A 20,836-nucleotide genomic window follows, 5' to 3' on the forward strand; every position below is an offset into this window, starting at 1 on the left:
CAGATGTTTTCAGAGATCTCACTTCATTCATCCTTCACCTGGACAACTTTGACTGCTCTCAAGCAACGAACATTAAAGTTGCTTTGGAAAAAACAGGAAGATAAATGATGTGTTTTCCTCTCAGCATCTTGATCTTGAGGCATTTATTAAGCGCCTGATGCACTCGTGTTCGTTTGTTTCTACATGTGAAGCACCTCAGTCGACTGGCTCGAGATGATTCTCCACAAGGGGGAGCTGTTCCCTCACAGCAGCTACACACACCTGCACCACCAACCGGACCTTCAGCTTCACTGCTGTTTCCTTTCAGTTCTGATTAATTGCCTCCAGAAGATGTCACTCAGTGTTGCATTGTGGGTAATGTAGGTGCCAGGTTTGGAACGGCAGCTCGCTGTTGGACTCATTAACAGTTTAAAAACAAATTAATTAGAGATATCATCCTTTTCTTTGTCCATACAGTCTTTTTCCTTTTCAAAACCTGCTGCCTACGTTACCCACAATGCAACTCAGCCACTAGAGACAACCTATCAGATAACATGCAGCTTCAGCTGGAGGCCAAGCAGGCTTTATACTACTTCTTCATTCTACATATGCAGTAGTACTCCCCAATATGGAGGACTAAAACTGCCAAAATGAAAAATAAAGACGCAAAATAAATGGTTAGATAAATAAATAATATCATTAAATGCACCAAAAATGATGCTAAAAATAAATGTAGGCATTTACTAATTTATAAAATGTGACAAAAAGTTATTTGTTTTAATTCATTGTCAATTTTTTTGATTTGCTTGTTTTTATTTTCCTTTGTATCATTTCCCATATTCATTTACTTTCCCATTTAATTTTCCAATTTGTTTTACCGTTTAATGTATTAAATACGTAAATAAAGACATTTAAAAATGCATGAATGAAAAAACAAAGTAAATTTATAAAACAAAAAGATCAATCTATGTCACATTTTATAAATGAATTGATGCCTATAAGTATTTTAGTGTTATTTTTGGTGCTCTGAGCCTTTTCTTTCTTTCTTTTTGACTTTGGCGGTCTCAGTCCTCCACAGTAGACACACTTTAATGTGTGAAATTTGGCGGAGTTGCCCTTTACATGTCAAAAAATAAAACCTCAAATGAAAACAGTAACACTCTTTCTACCTGCTGATGGCACAAAGTGACATCACCTGTTCGTCTCCTCACCTGCACAGGTTGGTCTGCAGCTGTATTCAGGTGCTTCACGTCAGTGTTTAGGAAACCAGGTCAGGCAGTCCGAGCACACACTGATCAGAGTTTTCCCCGTCCTCAGACAGAAGGACGGACAGACGGACGGTGGACAAGCAGAATTCAGCGGCGAAGGCGTTGATGCGTACAGAGGCCGGTGCACGTTTCAGAGCGTGCACTCCGACGGAAGCATGTTTATAAGGACATGAAGCTGCCGGCGACCAGCAGCTCTGCTCCTGGTGGCAGGTTAAGACTCGGAGGATTCTTCTATCTACAGGAATGCGTCTCGCACGTGAACCCGAGCGGTTAGTCACCCTCGAGTGTCGGTGCGTTTATAGTGAGAGGATCAGACGTCTGCAGGTGGGAGTCACAGGGGTGGAGATACAATCCTGTCACCACGCAGCCAATCTGCGATATATTGCAAAACAGTCGTTTACGATACATTATCAACTGAGGAGAAAAACGTATCCTAAAACAGCAAAATAATTTCTCTCAAAAGCAGAAATCAATCACATGTTGTGTTTATTATTAACTGCATTGTGAAGTTTAAGAGTGGAGTGGACAGCTGTGTATAGAGTTTAACACACACACACACACACACAGCAGAAGCCTCAGAACAGAAGTGTGATGTTGGTGTGAGTATGATGATGTATCGCAGCAAGCGTGCCACAACATATCGCTTTACGGATTTATCGTCCCACAGAGAGGTGAGGACGTCGGCCCGCTCGTTAGTCATGCAGAAAAGACAACGAAACACGATGAAGACCAAAGCTTTAGGATCCGACCTGAGGCGTTATGACCCAAAGGTGCCGGCGAGGCGGGGCGGGGGCGGTGCTGGGGGTCAGGAGGGATCAGGAGTGATCCATGGGTTCGGTGGCGTTGCTCTGCTCGGCATCCTGACTCTCCATCTCCTCCTGTTCCTCCGCCTTCCCGTCCGGTTTGCCGGCCGCCGTCGCGCCTGTTGCAGTTGGAGGTTCGTGGTCGAGCGTAGACGCTGGCTGGCCCGCGCCTGTCTTAGTACTGCCTGTCCGCTCCTGGCTGGCCCCACCCCCAGCAGCGGCGGCGCTCTGCTGCTCTCGGAGGTGGCGCTCCATGGATGCCTGGATGGAGGACACCATCTCCTGCAGCTTCCTCCGCTGCTGCTCCATCAGGCTGGGGTCCAGACCGCGACCGTCCTTCATGGTGACGAAGCCCGGGGCCATACGGACCAGCTCCCTGGTGGTGTCCTCGGGGATGTCCGACAGGTCCGGGGGTCCTCGTGACACGCTGGCGCTCAGGTCCACACCGCTGCTGTGCTGGCGTGTGATAGGCCGGTGTTCTGGAGGGGAGGAACCCCCGGCGCTGCCCAGAGAGTGGCCCTTACCCTGGAAGGCGGTGACGCTCTGCAGCTGCTCTTTCTTCCGGACGACGCCTCCGCTCCCCAGCCGCAGAACGCCGTGGGATGGACTACCCTCTCTGCTGCCCCTGGTGGCCGCCTCCGAGCGCAGCTGGACCAGAGCCTCCTTCACCAGCTCCTCCACATCGGGGCCGACGGGGAAGTGACCGGCAGCGTCCACACAGAGCTCCAGACGCTCCTCTGCTGCGTTATAAACAAACGTTTTCCCCGTCAGATGAGGCAGCGTGCAGTGTTTCCCGTCCATCAGGCCTGAAAGAGAAAATGATCACAGACGTTACTCAGACCAACTGTGTAAAATGAATCATCTGTAAGTACGGGGAAGTCTTCGTTAGGATAAATCAGTGGTGGTAGATTATAAACTTCACCTGTCTTTCCATCAACATGGAGGGAGGAGATGATGACTGAATTTTACATTTTTTTTGGGTGAAGTCTTCCTTTAAGGACTTGTTGCTATGACAACAGTACCAGATGGATTTTAGAAGGAATCCAGACTCAAGTCGTCACCATTTTAACCTGGATATCTTGTTTATGAATGTATGAAGGACGTAACCTGCTGACTGTAAAATCTGTATACACATGCAGCAGGTGAGTAATCAGATTACACAAACCGGGTGCCATGTTGTTTATGTGGCTTTGAAGAATGAGCCGACTGTACCCGGGTTACTTAGTGGAGGTAAGACGCAGTAAACCAAGTGAAAACAAACGTACCCATGTCTTTCTTGACGATGTTGTAGAAGACGCCGCCCTGCTGGAATAAGTGCGGCAGCTTCTTTGCGTACGACCAAACGTCCTCACCTGGAACAGACAGACAAGAGAGAAACTGATTACACGAAAGACTCAACGAACCAGCTGAGACTCCAAACACACCGCGGGGTTCACATCCGTCCTGACTGCAGGAAAACAGAAGTGATTTTTAAAGCATATCAACTTATTTCATAAAAATCATCATGTCATATCAAGCTTTTACTCAAGATAGAGTCCATCTGACGTGCATGACATGATACGCATTTTCAACCATTCACACATTATTAGGTTGCAAATATTTTTTATTTTGAATGGACTCAACCAACGATTATTATACTGTCTTGGTTTATCATTTACTTAAACTGTCCAGAAAAATTGTGTAAAACTCTAACTCTAACTCTAACTAATCACATTTTCCCAGAGACCCAATTGACATCTTTAAATTGCTCATTTTGTCCAACCACAGACTTCATTAAGGAAGCTGGAACCAGCAAATGTTTGATGTTGATGCTTGAAAAATGACTGAAAGAGTTCAACGATTTTCAAAATATCAGGACATTAATTTCCTTTAGATAAAATGAGGAATCGCTGCAGCTCTAGTGAGCAGACAGTTTACGATGTGGATGTTTGAAAAAGATGTTTCACGTGTGACTATTTTTTCATTTCCTCATCAGTTGTTTAACCATGTCAAAGGTTTGTCTGCCTGTCACATTATGCTACTGACTATCGTAAACAGGAAGCTGGGGTATAAAATATTCTTATGACTGACCGCTCTGCAAAAACAATATCTGTACAGATATTTCAAACAAATAAAATTATTATATGATAAACAAATGAGCTGGATGAAATGAGTCATCGTTGCAGCTCTAGAAAGGACACATGTTGTGTTTAAAGTCAAACATGAGGGTAGTTTATTGTACAAAATAGGAAAGTTAAAAAAGGAGAAATAACAGCAGGCAGGATATCTTGACATGAGCTGTATGAACTGTCAGTGTGAAGACACAGAGGCAGACTGCTGAGCGGAGGTTTTGTTTTGAAGCAGACAGGAGGATTATTGAATATGAGCTCTTGCTAACAGGAAGTGCAGCGTCAGGCAGGCCGAGCGTACAGAGTGCAGATGAAACCTTCCTGAATATCGACAGACGCTGACTGTTGGCCGGCCGATCTGTTTATCTGGACGCAGCCGCGACCTCTGACCCTGTTGGCAGGTGAGACGGGGAGGGGTCGAGCTGCCTGAGTCAGCACACTGAGAGCACACACACACAAACACACACACACAGACTTTCTGGTAGCATTCAGAAACAGACGCTGCGACAGGCGTCACCTGCAACCTGTGAGCTCGATCAGCCACTCAGCCGATACCTGCAGTTTGTTTTTCACCTGCCTGCTGTGACCAATCAGGAAGCAGCGGGCACGATGTGTGCCGCACACCTGAACAAGCGTGTGTGAGCTGAGTGAAACAGCCACGGTGTCTTGCTGCCAGATCACACTGAGGGTTATGCTCTGCCGGTCACTGAATGTGAGGTGATGTTAAGAGGCAGCGTGAACACAATCACGAGCCCCATTCACACTTCAAGACGGGAATCTTGTGCCATTTTTCCACCTCACCGTCTGTGTGAAAGTTGCAGAGGTAGAACGGGGGAACAGCTTCGCTCCACCTCTGATCCTCCAGTGGAGGTAGTAGTAACAGAGATGACGTCTGTGTGTCAGGGTAAGCGGGCAGTGTGGGAAAAGGAGTGTGTCGGTCTGATGCCGTTCAGTCTGACAGCTAAAATCCTTCACTCAAATTAAAGTCAAACGTCCCACACTTCAACCCACAAAGACCAAACAACAGTAATGTGGTAGCAGGTAGTGTCTTTGGCAACTTCTGTGAGGAAAAAAAATGCCGAATTCATTTGTAGAAAAGTGGCTGTCATCCTGTGGCAGTCCTACCGACTCTTCTTCACTTTTCCACCAAAAAACAGCGTCTGTCCCCGGCAGAGAGCCAGGCGGCTGATTATGTGACGTGATTTTGAGCAAAAACCTTAAACTCACTCTTCTAGTTAAACTACTAAAACTACAAAGCGCGCCTTTAAACTTTAAGCAAAGATATTTAAGTTTAGGAATGGACAGACCTGAAGTGTTTGAGGTACGATTTAAAGTTAAATGAACGCATTAAGCAGTTACATGTGACATCATGAATATGACGTGGTGCTGAAAGAATTAGTTAAAGGACAAAAAATATATGATTTCATCTTGATGAGCAGTTGGTGATTTATTTTGTACCAATTTTTAGCTTTTTCTGTTTCATCTCACCTGCCTGAATCCTTGATTACTCTAAAGGTTTGACTGAAAGGTTAAAAACTAATCAATAGAAAAATCAATAATGAGAGTAATCATTAGTGCAGCTGATAAAGTGGCATGGCAAACTTCACTTGGAAAACGTGACTCAGTTTTTGTTTTGCCTAAAAAAATTTTCTCAGAACTAAACTCTGAGTTTTCTGTCGAGGAAGTTTCATGTGTGTGTGGGGGGGAGACCTCGGGGGAGACGGCCTACATGTCACACTCACCCATCAAGGTTGCTAGGAGACAGAGGGAGGACATCTCAAGGTCGATGCTGTCCTGGAGTTCCCGGCTGCTCATCCTGCCTGACGTCACGGCGTCCTCGCTCTTCACTGAGTGCAGGGCAGAGTGCGAGCTGGAGGCTCGGGGTATGGAGGCCGCGGGGCTCTTCTCTTCGGGGCCCCTCAGTATCTCCACCGTCACCCTGTCGCCGTGCTGCAGCGCCACTGGCTCGTTCTCCTCGCCGTCCTTAGGTGGGACCAGCTCTTTGGGTGGGAAGCCGTAGCGGATGCACTGCTGCGCCGGCGGCACATCAAACTGGTTGGTGACGCTCCTCTGCAGCTCTGAGAAAGTTGTGTGTGCCTGCAGGGTCAGCATGGCCTGCCTGCCGTCACTGGTGGTCACACGGATCTTCTTCTCCTTATTGGACGAGGAGGGGGAGGAGGATTTGGTGGGCGTGGCCGGAGCTGAAGAGGAGGAGGTTTCCGGCGATCCAGTGGGGGAAGAAGTCCGGCCGTGGCCCTTCTGCTCCTGCTTCAGCTTGTCAGTCCGTCGCTTCTGAGTGACGAAGGCCTGCTCGCTGATGCTCTGCTGGATGCTGCGCTCCGCTCGGCTCATCGTCAGCTCCTCTTTGTGGAGCGTCTTTGCTTTCTGACCAGTCAGGATGATCTTAGTGGGCGGCTGGGGATCCACGGCCGGCTGAGTCTCTGTGGTGTCGGTGAGACGCTGGACGTGAGCGCCGTCGATGGACACTGGGTTGTATTCGTCTGGATTCTTCTTGGCGGTGTGATGCAGGATGGTGTTGACTACTTTCTGCACCAAGATCTCACTGCCAAACTCCCCTGGAAAGTGCTTGGTGACCAGCTTCATGGCCACGTCGTACACATTGCTGTTCAAAGCCTGATCAGTTTCATACTGGAACCAGTACACCGTCTCTCTAACCACCCGACCCCCCCACTCAAGCGTGATGGGGAAGGCCTCGGGGAGGTTGTCATACTCCTTCCCCTCCCAGAAATGCTTGAAGCCACACCCACACTTCCCACCCTGGGAGCGGGTGTTGGTTCTGTCCCCGTCCAGGTAAACCACCGACCCATTCCCGTGGATGTGGCGGACAGAGGTGCCGTGACACCAGTTGCAGGTGTTGAGGGAGCTGAGTTTGTAATCTGGGATGAGGACGTCTCTCTGGGGGTCATAAGAGCAGACCACGTTGTTGAGGGGGAAGCTGTAGTTCTTGTCCGGCCGCAGCTGGCCGTGGGTGGATTTGGCCAAGTTGTAGAGCTTTCCACCAGGAACCAGCCACTCAGGTGGGACGTGGAGCTCAGAGAGGGCGCTGCAGATCAGGCAGCGGTGCAGCCGGTTCTCCATCACTGACTTCTTAGCTGCCTCTGTCACCTCCTCGGGCTGGATGCCGATCACACCGGTCCGTCTGTAGACATACTGGTGCACATCAGCCACCAGCGACGGGTGGATGTTGTGCTTCTCCATGAACACCTCCTCCATGGCGTTGACCAGCCGCATCAGATATTTATCCTGCAAGCTGCGGTCGCCGCCGATGACGCAGCTCCCGTCCGTTTCCAGCTTGATATACTTCCTGATGAGCTCCTGAGGGACGCCCCAGGCCTTTGGCAGCAGGCGGGCCGGCAACTTGGGCAGCACAGTGTTCTTGATTCCCACCAGCGGGATGTAGTGGTTCCTGCCGGAGCTGCTCCAGGCGATGCAGATGGGCTTGTTGGGCTTCCCGTCTTTGCCCCTGCACTGCTCCTCGGCCACCAGCCCGGGCAGGAAGGTGGCCGAATAATCCCCAGAGCTCCTCATTCCACTCAGGGAGTCCAGCAGGATTATGGGCCGGTGCAGGACGTTGGCTAAGCCAAAAATGTGGATGTTGCGTAGTCCGAGCGGCACGCCTTCAGGCGGGATGAACAGGGGGTCGCACTCATTGATGATGTCCTCCCACTCTGCAGCATCAATAAAATCCTGAAAGAGGGCCTTATAGCGGTCCAAGTTCTGCTTGAAGTTCTGTTTGAGGTTTTCTCTCAGGGCGTGCCAGAACAGTTCTCTGCCCACCAGCGCTCTGGACACAGCGTGGACCAGGCAGTGCCCGTCTCCGTCTACATGGACAGGGATGAGACATTCCCTGTTGCCGTTGGCTTTCTTGACCTCCTCCAGAGTGTCATGGAGGTAGATGAGGCTTCCTGACCTGTCCTTGCCGTAGCCCATGGTGGAAACATGGTCCGGCTCAATCAGAAAAGCTCTGTCCCCCAGGAGCGAGCAGTCAAACATCTCACCTTGGTTCATGTCCCTCAGCAGCTTGGCTTTGCCGGTTTGTTTATCCATGCCGTACCTGGTGAGGACCGGGGACAGGAGCTTGCAGTGGTAATTAGAAAGCCCCATTACTTTCACCAGCTCCGTCCCTTTCTTCGGGGCCCCGGTGACGCCGAGCAGGGCGTTTCTGAGCAGATTGTGAAGCACAACATCTGGATCCGTCACTTCTTCGACATTTAACAGGTTCTTCTGTTCGTGGCGTTGACCACACTCCGTGCACTCGATGCTAATGGAGCCGTAAGCGGGGAAGAATAGCCTCGCCTGACATTTCGGGTCCGGGCAGGTACCAGACAAAATACGCTTGTCTTTTTTCTTTGAGCTCTGCAGCAGCGACATTTCGGGTGAACAAAGCTGAAACCGTCTGTCAGCTTCACAAAATCATGATAGTCACACTCCGGCGAGGCTGTCAGACGAGCTTCGACTCTGCTAACGATAGTTATTTGCCAGAATAACACAAGAACAACACGGAAGCGGCTGTTTTTTTCTTTAGCAACTGACCGTTGCTAAACGTAACTACGTAATGACGCACGGTTGTGGGAGTTGTAGTTGTACTGTGTGATTACTCTTAAATATTCAAACGTAAGAATCAGACTGACGAGCTTTTCAATGTTTTCTATTCTAATATGATGCGAAGACGAGCACAGAAGTCTTTAATTTAAAAGTTAACCACGATTAAACGAATTAAATCAGCAGCGTTAGAATTCAGTCAACTGCATTTACCAGAATGCAACGGGCGGCAGCGGCGTTTTGTTGTGTCAGGAAGTCAATAAGGCAGAATCATGGCAGTTTGGGCAGAATGGATGGGTTATTTCCGAAAGCATCTTAATAAGTTTACCCCCCAAAATGTATTAAAAGCCTTTTTTGGCTCCAGGTACTGCTACTGTTTTATTGTGTCGTGTGGTTTGTATGATTCGGGGCATAAAACGAGCTCAGTTTGATGTGAACGACGCTTACAACCGTAGTTAGCTTAGCTAGCAGCCTGTTAGGCAGCTAACTGTTACAGTGTGCTGCTAAAGCTAAATATAGATAATTCCTATTGTGTGTTAATTTATTGCAGTAAAAGCACCAGCAGCCTTTTCTACGTAACCGCTGCACATCCGATTACTTTAAAAACAAACGCTAGCTACTTAGCGGCGCTGCTAACGTGCTATCCTGTTAGCACTGGGTTAATGGGTTTTGGACAATGAATGACGACTGTAAAACCAACAAAACTCACAGTGCAGGCTGACACACGGCTGCTACATGGATGCAGACGTGTAGTGCGGATTGGGTTTTGGACCGATAGACTAACACTTCCTGCCTGGACCTGAAACTTGGAGATAAAGATGTTGTCGCCAAACTCCATTTAGAAATATGGCAACTCAGTGAATCCTAGCTTACCGGCAATTACAGCCAACTCGAAGAAGCAACAGAATGCATCATGTAAATGCTGAGAGACTTTTGATCAATACGTCGTATTTGATCCACCAATTGCATTTATTTCATGTTGTGTGGTGTGGTGGCAGATGATCGAGGGAATGATGAGTGTTTGGGTCTACAGTCAGTGACGTGTTCTTGAAACGACAGATTTTCAAATGGAGTTTGGTTTGTGAATATGGGTCATACAAGACGAGCCACCCTAGCAGTGACCAAATAAAAATAGTTTAATCCAAGACAATTATTGCAAACCTTATTTATACATAATTAGCTACATGTCCTTATACAGCAGATACAAAGATATATATAAAAGATCCGGAATACATCAGTATTGGCCTATTATTGGCAGTAGTAGTAAGTAGTAAGTATCATTATCATCATCATCATCATCATCGTAAGTATTATTTAGAGACCATGCAACCACCCCTGGTATGTTCATTCATTAATTTATATATTGACCTGATGGCCTGTTGTAAGAATAAAGGACAAGCAGGAACGACAGTGTACTTGAAGTATTCATCAAGTCAGTTTTACATGATTAAAATCCTTTAAATGTCACAAGAAAATTACCAAATAAAGTGCATGAATCTGAATGCCATTATCAGATGTAGTCCCATGTTCACACACACACACACACACACACATACACACACAGTTTAAACAGGAGCTGAGGGACTGACAGGCTGAGAAAGTCAAAGGATAAAAGTTATCTGGTTGAAGAACTGGCAAAAGGTGAATCACAGCTTTCTATCACAGCTGGCAGAAGTAGTTGTATTTGTACAGAATTTCCTTTATTAGATCAGTTGCAGTAGAAATAGTATTTGAAGTATTTTTAGAAGTAGTCACAACAATAATACCATAATACCATAATGCCAGTAATACTCCTCATTTACTGCTGTGTGTTTTTTATCCACTAGATGTCACTGTGGGTTTGTTGTCAGTAAAATAAGAGGTCGGAGCGTCATCGTGTCGTCATGGCGACCGTCATCAGCATCACGTAGATGTCCCTGCACTTCCTGTGAGCGACCACAGGGTGGTGGTGTTTCTCTGTGATGTTTAATGTCAGCACCAGCAGCAAACACAGAAATCCAGCATGTGATCAACTCCTTCCAGTGGTTCTGGTGCTCCTTCCAGGGAACAGCACCAGAACCACTGCTTCACATATGAGGAGCACAGCTGGACTTCAACTCTTCTGAAGCCTCCGCTGGCTTCGTCTTTACAAACTAACCCTCTGAACTTTATCTGACGTTCTGCTGGAGATCCCAAAGTTTACAAAAACACCAAATGTGTCAGGCTGGATTTTGGGGAAATGTGTGTAAAATGATGCAGCAGACATGTTGAAATGTTCCATTTGATGGAGTCTTGGCTTTGAATCTTTCACTCAGTGAAACATCATGTAGCTTTAATGAAGAGACTGAACAACAGGAGACACAATAAAGATGTGACACTGTGTGTGGAAAAGGTTTGATGTGTCATAGAAATGAAATGATTGAGTGAAATGACAGAAATGTAAAGGGACGTTTAAGGCTTCAAATCACAGTGGAGGAGTTTTGTGGATTTGTACTTTAGTCTTTTCATCACAGCTGTTCAACAACAGATAACAGTCTGTGCTACTAAATTCACCACCAACCTGAATGTGTTTGTGCTCACATCAACGTTTGTTTCTATTTCTATTACACAGCAGCTTCAGCCGAGCCATCGATCGGCAGCGGCGGCCTTATCTGTGCGCCGCAGGGGCTGATGGGAGCTCTGAGGACCCGTTAGAAACCACGTGGCCCTCGTCTGATCTGGCAGCTCGTCCTCGTTTGGCCTCAGCTGCGTCAGAGCGCCACTTCTCCCCAGGTTCACCAGAGGAAACACCACTGCACAACATGCTTCTCCTCCCAGCTGCTGCTCTGTGCTGTCTGTGTTCAGGTGAGTGTTTCCAGCCAATCAGGAGCCAACAAAGTCCACCTGGAACAAACACTGTCACACTGACCTTCATCTATCTGTCTGCTTCTCTACAGCGCTGGTTGCCATGGCAGCACAGCTGATTCAGGACGATTTAACATTGACCAGGAGAGTTGGTGGAAATGTCTCCTTCAGCTGTCGAACTGACCAGTGTCACAGTCCTGTTGTAGTCTGGTACCAGAAGAAAGACACAGAAACATTCACAAGGATTCTGTATCATGACAAGGACAGTTGTAATGTAGATTACAGGTACGATCATCCTCAGAAAGATGATTTCTCAACTGTGAAGAATCCGAACGGCTGTGAGTTGGAGATCAAGAAAGTTAAACTCCTTCATTCAGCCACCTACTACTGCTTCTGTGATGTTGCCCACAGTGAGAAATGATCCGAGCAGCCTGAACAAAAACCAACAGATGAACAGACGTCAAACAGTGTTTGTGACAGGAAGAGAGCAGTAAACCACAGCCCAGGTTCACATATTTCACCTCCATCTCAGCCACAGTCACAAACACACTGAACTGAGGGATTTATTTCATATTATATTTATTTATATTCTGATCAGATATTCCAGCAGGTTTATTGTTGTTTCACACAGTGAGGAAAAAGGACACAAACACAAACACAATGATAAAATAAAGAGGAAAATAATTCAATGACAAACTCAAACATAATCCAGATGAATCAGTGAAACAACAAACAGACTTCAGAATATTTCAATAAAATGATCTCAAACATAATCAAATGTTTACAGCCCAACGTCCTGCTGCTGAATAAAGTCCATCCGTCCCTCACAACACTAATGTCTCTGAATGAAAACACTTCCAGCAGCACTTGTTGTTTAACACCTTTCAGCAGATTTCACCACATCATTTCACTTTATTACATTTTAAAAGACAAATCTTGGACACATGTCAGCTCAGGACTTTGTCCTTCTAGCAGCGGCTTATTAGGACGCTCGTCTTGTTGGACACGTTTCCATCAGTTTCCTGTGGATGTTTCTGCTTCCCAGAGGATGAACCCTAACATTTATGGTGACCTCCTGACCTTTCCTCTAGCACCACCATCAGGACAAAAGTGTCTCCAGACCGACACTTCAGCATCTGGAAAGTTAATGACTTGATTTTGAATCAACTGACTGAAAACTTTAAAGAATGAAACACTTTGTAACATTTAAAGCTGCACAAATCAAGATTTTATACGAACAGAGGCTGAAATGACTTTGTGTCATCAAGGGCCGACAACAAACAAACAAACAAACAAACAAACCAACTTGGCCACAAAGGTGACATGTTTAAGAAGTGTTTCACTGCTGTTGTTGAAGAGGTAGAAAAGATACAACTCCCAGAATGCACTGGGCTGCACTGGACCAATAAAATCACTGCAAGGTGGGCGGGGCTTGGTTTTGGCTCGTCCGTTCTGAAACAGGAAACAAAATGGTGTCAGGACTTTTATTTAGTGAAGCTGTCTCTGACCACTAAAAGCCAGTCTGAGACTCTGTCTTTTGTCTTCTGTCTCTCGCTCGGTCACTGTCTTTGTCTCTGCTCTTAGTTTCCTGTTAGCGTCCTCTTCTGTCTCTTCACCTTTGTCATGATGTCCATGGAGGCTGCTGAGCCCGGTTCTGTTGCCCGTTCCGGCCCCGGACCTAAAACCCTCCTCCTCCTGGCGGTCTGAAGCTGCTGTGACAGCAGTGTAAACACCAACACTCCCCGGCGGTGCTCCGAGCAGAGTCAGCTAGCAGAGCTAAGTCGTAGCTAACGTTAGCATCAGGTGGAGGCAGAGCAGCCGGAGGACATCAGAGGGAAAACCAGAAAACATTTTCTCCATAAAATATGATCCAGTTGGACTAAAGTCACTGATATGGTGCTGTGTGTGATGTGCTGCTGTAAAGAGTTACACACTGTGATGCTACCCGCTCACCACAGTTGCATCATGCAGAGACAAGTGATAGGAGGGCGGAGTGGCTGAGACAGAGACACCATTCACTCTGTTACAATTCACAGGAACATTACAATGATTTTGTAACCCACTCCTTCTGCACCCACTGCCTCCCTCTACACCCCCTGGGACTCTGCGCTGTGTTTCTGATGTGTGCTATCAAAGCAGGTTCTGGATTGTGGTTCTGACCTGATAGAACTTTATTGGCTCACAATAACAACTCTTGTCTGTGCTGCTGAACACCACAGTGGCTCCTGGCTCCAGAACCTGACAGGGTAGTGCAAAGTCAGCTTTAAATGGAAAAATACATTCAAGTACAAACAAAAACAAAAACTTTGAAAACAATTCAAATATTTTTAAAATAAAGATTTCTGTGAATGTAAATTGAACTCTAGCATGCTAACCAGCTAGTGTGATAGTGTGAATTCATGTGTGAGTGATTGTGTGATTAAAATACAGAATAAATAGATAAATACTAATAAATATGTTAGTGAAATTAGATTAAAAAGGGTTAAACAGTTCATTACAATTATTTGAAGTGTTAAAAAGATGTGTTCAAGACTTAAAAACCATTTCAATTCATTTGAGGTGATAAAAACGTGTGTACAGTGATAAAAGGTCACTACAGTGCACTTTGGATGTGTTTTCAATGATCGATTAGTTTTGCCTACAGGCCTGAAGGGGGAGCCCTTGCCGCTTGATGCTTCACTTGTAATGAAGCTGGTTCAACACCGTGTCTGTTTCTTCATTCACATTTCCCTCTTCAGGTACGAAAAAACACGGTTAATGCATAATGGGGTTGGACTGTATTTTTGTTTACATTGCATACATGCCCTGACGTGAAGTAGAGTCACGTGGAAAATGTTATTTTGTTGTTTATTTCTCGTGTAGTGCTTCGTACGGTTTTAGCTTGTTAGCTAGCCACCTGTGACTCACGGAGTAGACTGTTTGGGTCTGAGAGAACACTGTGTGCACGTGTGAAGAGAACGAGAGATAGAGAGGCTGAGTAACGATATGTTCATAATGGTTATGTTCGGTCATGTAGCTACAGTATACTCACCGGTATCATTCATTAATGTGGAGTATGAGCATTTGTGTGCAGTATGAATACAGTGTTTTGTATTTAGTATTGTGTATTAATGAAAACATGTGGATACATGTGAATGTAAATTGTAGTAATAATGTTTTCTTTTTCACTTGTAATGAAGCTGGCAAAAGGTTCAACACCGTGTCTGTTTCTTCATTCACATTTCCCTCTTCAGGGACATTACACCAGCTCTCATATCATTTCAGCTGGGACATGTTGACATGTATGTGAAGGCAGGTTTTGCTCCTCAGCCTGATAAATCAACAAAATAAACTCACAAAATGTCCAGATAGAAAATATTTTTACACCTTTTTTCCTCACGAAACAGAAAAACACAACTGTTATATTCCACTTCCTCTTATATCTGATGTTTTTGGATAAATATTGCAGCTGCGTTAATGTGTATGTGCCATTTTACTGCAGGTTGAGCTCATTTTAACTCCTTTATGCACTGTTGGCTAGTTTAATCTACAGCAATGTGTAACCCAGGTTACTAGGCCCTACATGAGAATGAAAAGAAAAGATAATAAATAAAAATATATATATATATATTAGTAATAATAATAGAAACTAAGGGTTAACTGTAGTTTATTAAATAGCAGACATTGAGATAAAATAAGTCACTGTGGTTCAAATAAGAGAGAAGACATACAATTGATACATATGGTTCATTATTTTCAATTTAATGGATGTGATGTGGTTCTTTTCCATTTTTTTTTTTTTTTTGCAGGCTTCCAGGTGACATTTGAGTGAAATAGGCCTTTAGTTCATCTGAGATGCCCATGATAGATGTAACAAGCCATCAGGATTCAGCCTTGCTGCGTGTTCGGAAGTAACGGAGTAGAAAAAAAGTCAGCGATGGTAGCGAGCAGATGGACATGAGAGAGATTAGCGTCGACATTGTGCTGTGGTTTTCTTGAAAAAACTTAACGTTTCTGTAGAGATAGAAGTTCCTCCATTGAGGCATTTCGTGTGTGTGACAACCGACAAGGATTTGGCCGTTGTTCACCAGATTATTCCGAAGGAGATGGACCGATAATCTGAAGAATCTGTGAGTCGTGGCTTTTCACCAGCTAGGAGATTGTGCCTTGAACATTGACCCTTCTGGACGGGTCTATTCGTTTGGTTCTGCCTTCTGTGTCTTGGAGTTAGGGACGGATGTCCTCTGCTGTACTCCTCACTGTGTGGTGGCGAGCTAAGTCCAGTGGATGAAACGATCCTGATTTGAATTGAACTGTGACTTTCTTCTGGAATCTGGTAGGACTGATAATTGCCAGTGTTAAAGGACACCTGGTTTGGACTATTTCTTTTAATTGTTTTTTTTTTGTCCTCACTGAACTGAAAAAAAAGGAACTGTGAGACCTGATTATTGTTTAAGGTGTTAAGAAAAAAACGTTTTGTTGACCTGTTAAAGGGTGCTGTAATTCAAAGAGTTCAATTCACTTGAGTGTTGAAGGTGATTTTTGGTTTGAGGTTTAAGGTGTGTTGCAAACTCACAAAAGAGTTAGTTCATTGAAGAGACCACAGTGTATGATAAATAAGATCTAATATTAGCTTACATGATAAATTCAGTGCTTTAATGCATAAAAATAGGGTTAAACGGTGATCTAAAAACATATTAGAATAAGATTAAAATTTGGTTAAAACAGATGTGGAATTGGTTTAAAAATTAGCTTCAAGTAGGTCCAAAATCTAGCAAGATCAGATGAAAAAAAAATAGCTTTAAAAAAGGTTAAAATTATTATCAAGACCATTTGATGTAACTCAGTGAGTGATTTTTATTTTCAAGAAGACTGAATGCACTGATGGCTGTGCTTTTGTGTATCGCTGTTTACATTTAATTTCATGTCTTTGAGCTAATACAGCACAAATAATCTTTCTATAAAACTTACCTGTTTTTGAGTCTTATTTGCTTTTTGCTACTCATATCTCAGCGTTTGAACACTCATTTCTCCAGTGAGCGAACTTGGGATTCTTCTGATGCACTAGTCCTATTGATTATTGGTTTCGATAGATGTTGTCTCTGTACCACCCAGTGCCTTATATAGCAATTAGGGCTGAGACCGGTTACAAATGCATCATATTCTACAAGAGTTTATTTATTGTAGTTACCTTTACATCTAAAGGTGTCTTGAGGGTGAACTCATGAATGGCGACCCATCTGTTGATGATCACTGTGTAATGTTCATCCAAACTGTACAAATAGTTCACTGCAACATGACAATATCAGCTGCCTTCATTTACCTAAGTCACCTCAGACATCATCACAACAGTTGCCCCCCTGAGAGGTTTGTCAGGAGCTGCCACTGGAGCTGGTGGAGCTGTCAGAGTCAGGAAAACAAGAGGTTACAGAACCACAGCCACAGGAGACTGATTCAGCACAGGAACTGGAGACAGCTGCAGCTCAGCTCAGACAGGTTGCTGCAGAACAGGAACAGAGGACTGCTGCAAGGCAGAGCAGGAGGCCGGCAGCTGGAGGTCTGGACGGGTATCAGGAAGGACCGCTGGTCCGGCTCTGGAGCGAGTCTGCTGACCCGCCGACAAGGAAGCAGGAACAGGTGTTGACTGGGCCGCCAACTGAGGACCAGGAACTGGTGGACCTGCTGGTGGAGCTAGATAAAAAGTCAGAATCAACAAAGTCAATGAATGAAGTTCATCCTCTGGGGACCAAGAATGTCTGTAGCAAATGTCATGTCAGTCCATCCATCCATCCTTTGGTCCAGGTCCAATCCATGTGGACTAAAGTAGTGGAGCGACAGACATTAGCATCCATAGAGCAACACTGCTAGTGTGTCTAAAAAGACAATAAAAGAAGAGACAGTCATGTTGATATGAACATTAGAGAAACACATCATGGAGCTGAAATATGATCCTGCTTCATCATTTGGACTCGTTCACCTCAGCCGACACGTTCAACAGCACACAGGTTTTTGTATTACTCTGTCTCACTGTGGTTGCATACAGATACTACTGGATCTTTGGCTCTGGAACTAAACTGTTTGTATCAGGTAAGAATAAAGCTTCATTTTCCTTCAGTTGTTTTATTGAACAAGTTGAAAATGTGTTTTTAATGAGTTTCTGCTGCTTCAGGCTTTACATGTTAGTTTGTTCATAATTAGTAGAGAATTCTTGCAGCCATGCAGCTATTGTTACATAAAAAGGTTCATAACTCCTGAAAAGATGTTTAAATCTCACAGCACAACTGAAGTTCTTCTTTATTTCTGCAGGAGATCAAACTGATTCATATAGAAAACGTTTCATATTGACAATGTTACAAATATACAGTATTTGATCCTCTCAGTAGTTCAGCACCAGCTCTTGTTTTTATAAAACAACATCATATGATATTAAACATCATTTAATATATGTCAGGAAATGTATCTGAAAAACACATAACTTTAAATATGTTGTATAGGATAATTAATAAGTCTTTATTAAATGGTCAATTGTATTTGATATGATGGTACATATGTCTTTTAGTGTGAGATACATTTATACATGAAGACAAACAGACACTGAATATGATATTACAATAAATATAATATATACTCATTAGACTAAAATGTAACAAACATTTGAAAAAATGATATAGTATGATCTACAATGGCACATGAAAATATGTATGTTTTATGTTGATTGACTTTTAAATAATTGATGTATAATAATAAAAATATTAATTAATAATTTCATGTATAATTTAAACAAAAAAAGAATAATTCAAAATCTAATTACAAAAACTTAAAAGTAAATGTATTAGCAGCGCGTGACGGTTAATATTGTGTGACATACTGTTTTCAATAAGACGTATTATATTATATTATATTATATTATATTATATTATATTATATTGTCACATTTAATTCAATCATATGTGAAGTTCCTGTAAAGGATCAATAAATTCTTACCTTTCTTCATATTATATTACAAAGCAGTCGTTGTTCATATTTGACATATCTGAACATATCATTGTAATTGTGTATAAATGTAAAAATACGGAAAAAACATTATGATATTATTGATGTACTGATTTGTTTTTCTTTAGCAGCTGGACTAAAGTACACGGTGGTAAATCTGTCATATGTTAGACATGTTGTAATAACTTTAAAAAGTATTTTATGTGAACGTAAATATATATTTTATTGTAAAATATATATTAACATAATATTTAAAGAAGCTTTGAATTTTGCAAAAGAACATTTTCTTAATTATATCATATTTTATATCATTAAACCAACAAAGTTTTACCTTCTTTTATATTAAATTACATGTTTTTTTCACATTAATCATATGAAAACATGTATTTGTAATTGTGTATTAAGTGTAAAGTGTATTTATGAAAAAATAAAGAAATTCAAGATCCATTTTAAAAAAATATGTATAATATGTGGTGGATAATGTAAACATTAAAATGGCAGCGCGTACTAAACTTGAGGGTAAATATGTCCTTTATTATAATCTGTCTTTTATCATGATACACATGAAGATTTTCCATTGTATGAAAATATGATGTTATATTATTATTAGTAATAGTCATAATAATGATGAATGTGCGCATTGAAAGAAAGAAGTGCTGAACACATCATGTTGTTTGTCCCCATATAACATATGATGACATGACATGATGAGTGTGTTTGATGTGCAGGTGAATCCAGTCTATGTGTTGGACTTTGTGCTGTATTGATGAGTAGTTTAGTGATCAGAGTCCATGTAGTTTCCAGGATCACACTGAATGCAGTGCAGTGCTGTAAGCTGCTGTTGACTGTGTCAATGTGTGTCTGTGCTGCTTGTTGCTGCTGTCAAACTTCAGATGAGCAGGTAGTGAAGCCCGTGGTGAGCGTGTACCCAGCAGCATCCAGAGCCCACCTGGAGGGGAACAGCTCCCTGCTGTGTGTGGCCTCAGCCATGTTTCCTCCTCTGGTCCAGTTCTCCTGGAACAAACGAAAGGAGAATGAGGAGGAGTGGCTCCCTGCTGAGGGAGAGCAGCTGGAGCTCAGAGAGTCGGGACGCACCGCCGCCATCTTGCTGGTTGACAGGGACGCTCTCTACTACCGCTGCTCCGTCAAGCACGAGGGGGGCACAGTGGAGGCCCAAACAGAACAAGGTAATGAAGGCTTGGTGACTGTGTTCAGCAGTGATTCAGCTTCATGTGGAGACGCTGTCAAAGAGAGCAGAGGAGCAGAGGACTGACATTTCTTTTGGCCTCCTCTTCTGTTTCAGAGGTTCCAGCTCCAGCAGCCTCCTGTCCTCCAGAGAGAGAGCCAGCAGACCTGCCAGCTCTGCAGCAAGCCGACTGTAAGATCTTGATAAAGCAGAAAGTCAAATCCTGTTCAGGGCCCCTAAAAAGCTTGTTGGGGCCCTGACTTGTTGTATTTAACAAGGGCCTTTGAGCTTTCATTCAAATTGTAGCTGACCCCTGTCTTCATGTAAGATGGTTGTCCCGTCTGGAAAAGTCCAAGTTCTACTGATGAAATTAATATTCTGTCTGTCTGTGTGTCTGTCTGTCTGTCTGTGTGTCTGTCAGTGTCCTTCCAGTCTCAGTGCAGGGTGAAGCTGCTCTGTGTGCTCTACACAGTGCTGATAGTGAAGAGTCTGGTGTACTGCTGTGGACTCTCTCTGCTGATGATCCTCTGAAACAAGGGACCGTCCACCAACTGCACACATGCTGACTGACTGTTTTCTGCTCGCCTTTTCTCAACATCAAATCTCATCAGTTCATCTCATTGATCACTTTGATCAGCAGTCACAAATGTCAATTTTCATGTTTTGTGTTTGGTTGTAAAATGTATATTTTAATGCACAGGTTAGATACAGTCATCCTACATATATAAATACATATATACACATATATATGCAGTGACTGAGTATAAATTCTGTGGTATAGTGTTATTTTCATCCTCTGGTTATTTCCTCTTTGAATTGTGACTTGTATAATAATAGAAAATTAAGGTGAATCATTAGCTGTCTGCTAGATATTTGATTGTTTTAGTATTTTTCTCTCCTTGTCTTTCTTTTTAATACATTATGCAGAGTGTGGCAGCTTTGTTAAATTCTCTCAGTGTAACATTCTCAATAAAGTGAAAAATCACAGTGTGTGTTTTAGAAACAGCCTTGTTTTTATGGACTTCAGTTTGGCTTCAGAGCAACAGTCAGAAACAGAATCAACTTCATGGGCCATGTATGTTGACACCTACAAGTCATTTGACTCTGGTTGTAAGTAGCTCTCAATATACTTTC

The 20,836-nt window shown here is 43.7% G+C and overlaps 2 protein-coding genes across 2 annotated transcripts; one reads left to right on the forward strand and one right to left on the reverse strand.

Annotated features, from left to right (window-relative positions):
• Positions 1–1,716: 1,716 nt before the first annotated feature.
• Positions 1,717–8,718, reverse strand: vcpip1 (valosin containing protein (p97)/p47 complex interacting protein 1). The gene is made up of 3 exons (XM_084368787.1): positions 5,901–8,718; positions 3,316–3,402; positions 1,717–2,856 (listed from the first exon to the last, which is right to left on the reverse strand). The coding sequence occupies exons 1-3, from the start codon at positions 8,548–8,550 to the stop codon at positions 2,063–2,065; spliced, it is 3,531 nt and encodes a 1,176-aa protein (XP_084224913.1). The 5' UTR covers positions 8,551–8,718; the 3' UTR covers positions 1,717–2,062.
• Positions 8,719–17,066: 8,348 nt separating this feature from the next.
• Positions 17,067–20,332, forward strand: LOC311266466 (immunoglobulin lambda-like polypeptide 5). Its single transcript, XM_084368843.1, has 4 exons — positions 17,067–17,610; positions 19,410–19,703; positions 19,820–19,894; positions 20,124–20,332. The coding sequence occupies exons 1-4, from the start codon at positions 17,469–17,471 to the stop codon at positions 20,231–20,233; spliced, it is 621 nt and encodes a 206-aa protein (XP_084224969.1). The 5' UTR covers positions 17,067–17,468; the 3' UTR covers positions 20,234–20,332.
• Positions 20,333–20,836: the final 504 nt, after the last annotated feature.

The sequence above is a fragment of the Pagrus pagrus genome (genome assembly GCF_965226575.1).
Source record: "Pagrus pagrus genome assembly, chromosome: 12".
NCBI classification, from domain to species: domain Eukaryota; kingdom Metazoa; phylum Chordata; class Actinopteri; order Spariformes; family Sparidae; genus Pagrus; species Pagrus pagrus.

What these genes read in the sequence shown, in the direction of transcription:
- vcpip1 (XM_084368787.1), bottom strand. Translation starts at nt 8,550, where the DNA reads ATGTCGCTGCTGCAGAGCTCAAAGAAAAAAGACAAGCGTATTTTGTCT. An exon ending in TCTCCTAGCAACCTTGATGG is followed by an intron (nt 3,403 to 5,900) that starts GTGAGTGTGACA and finishes TGTCTGTTCCAG; the next exon opens with GTGAGGACGTTTGGTCGTAC. An exon ending in CATCGTCAAGAAAGACATGG is followed by an intron (nt 2,857 to 3,315) that starts GTACGTTTGTTT and finishes TTTCTCTTTCAG; the next exon opens with GCCTGATGGACGGGAAACAC.
- LOC311266466 (XM_084368843.1), top strand. Translation starts at nt 17,469, where the DNA reads ATGATCCTGCTTCATCATTTGGACTCGTTCACCTCAGCCGACACGTTC. An exon ending in GGAGGCCCAAACAGAACAAG is followed by an intron (nt 19,704 to 19,819) that starts GTAATGAAGGCT and finishes CTTCTGTTTCAG; the next exon opens with AGGTTCCAGCTCCAGCAGCC. An exon ending in AGCTCTGCAGCAAGCCGACT is followed by an intron (nt 19,895 to 20,123) that starts GTAAGATCTTGA and finishes TGTGTCTGTCAG; the next exon opens with TGTCCTTCCAGTCTCAGTGC.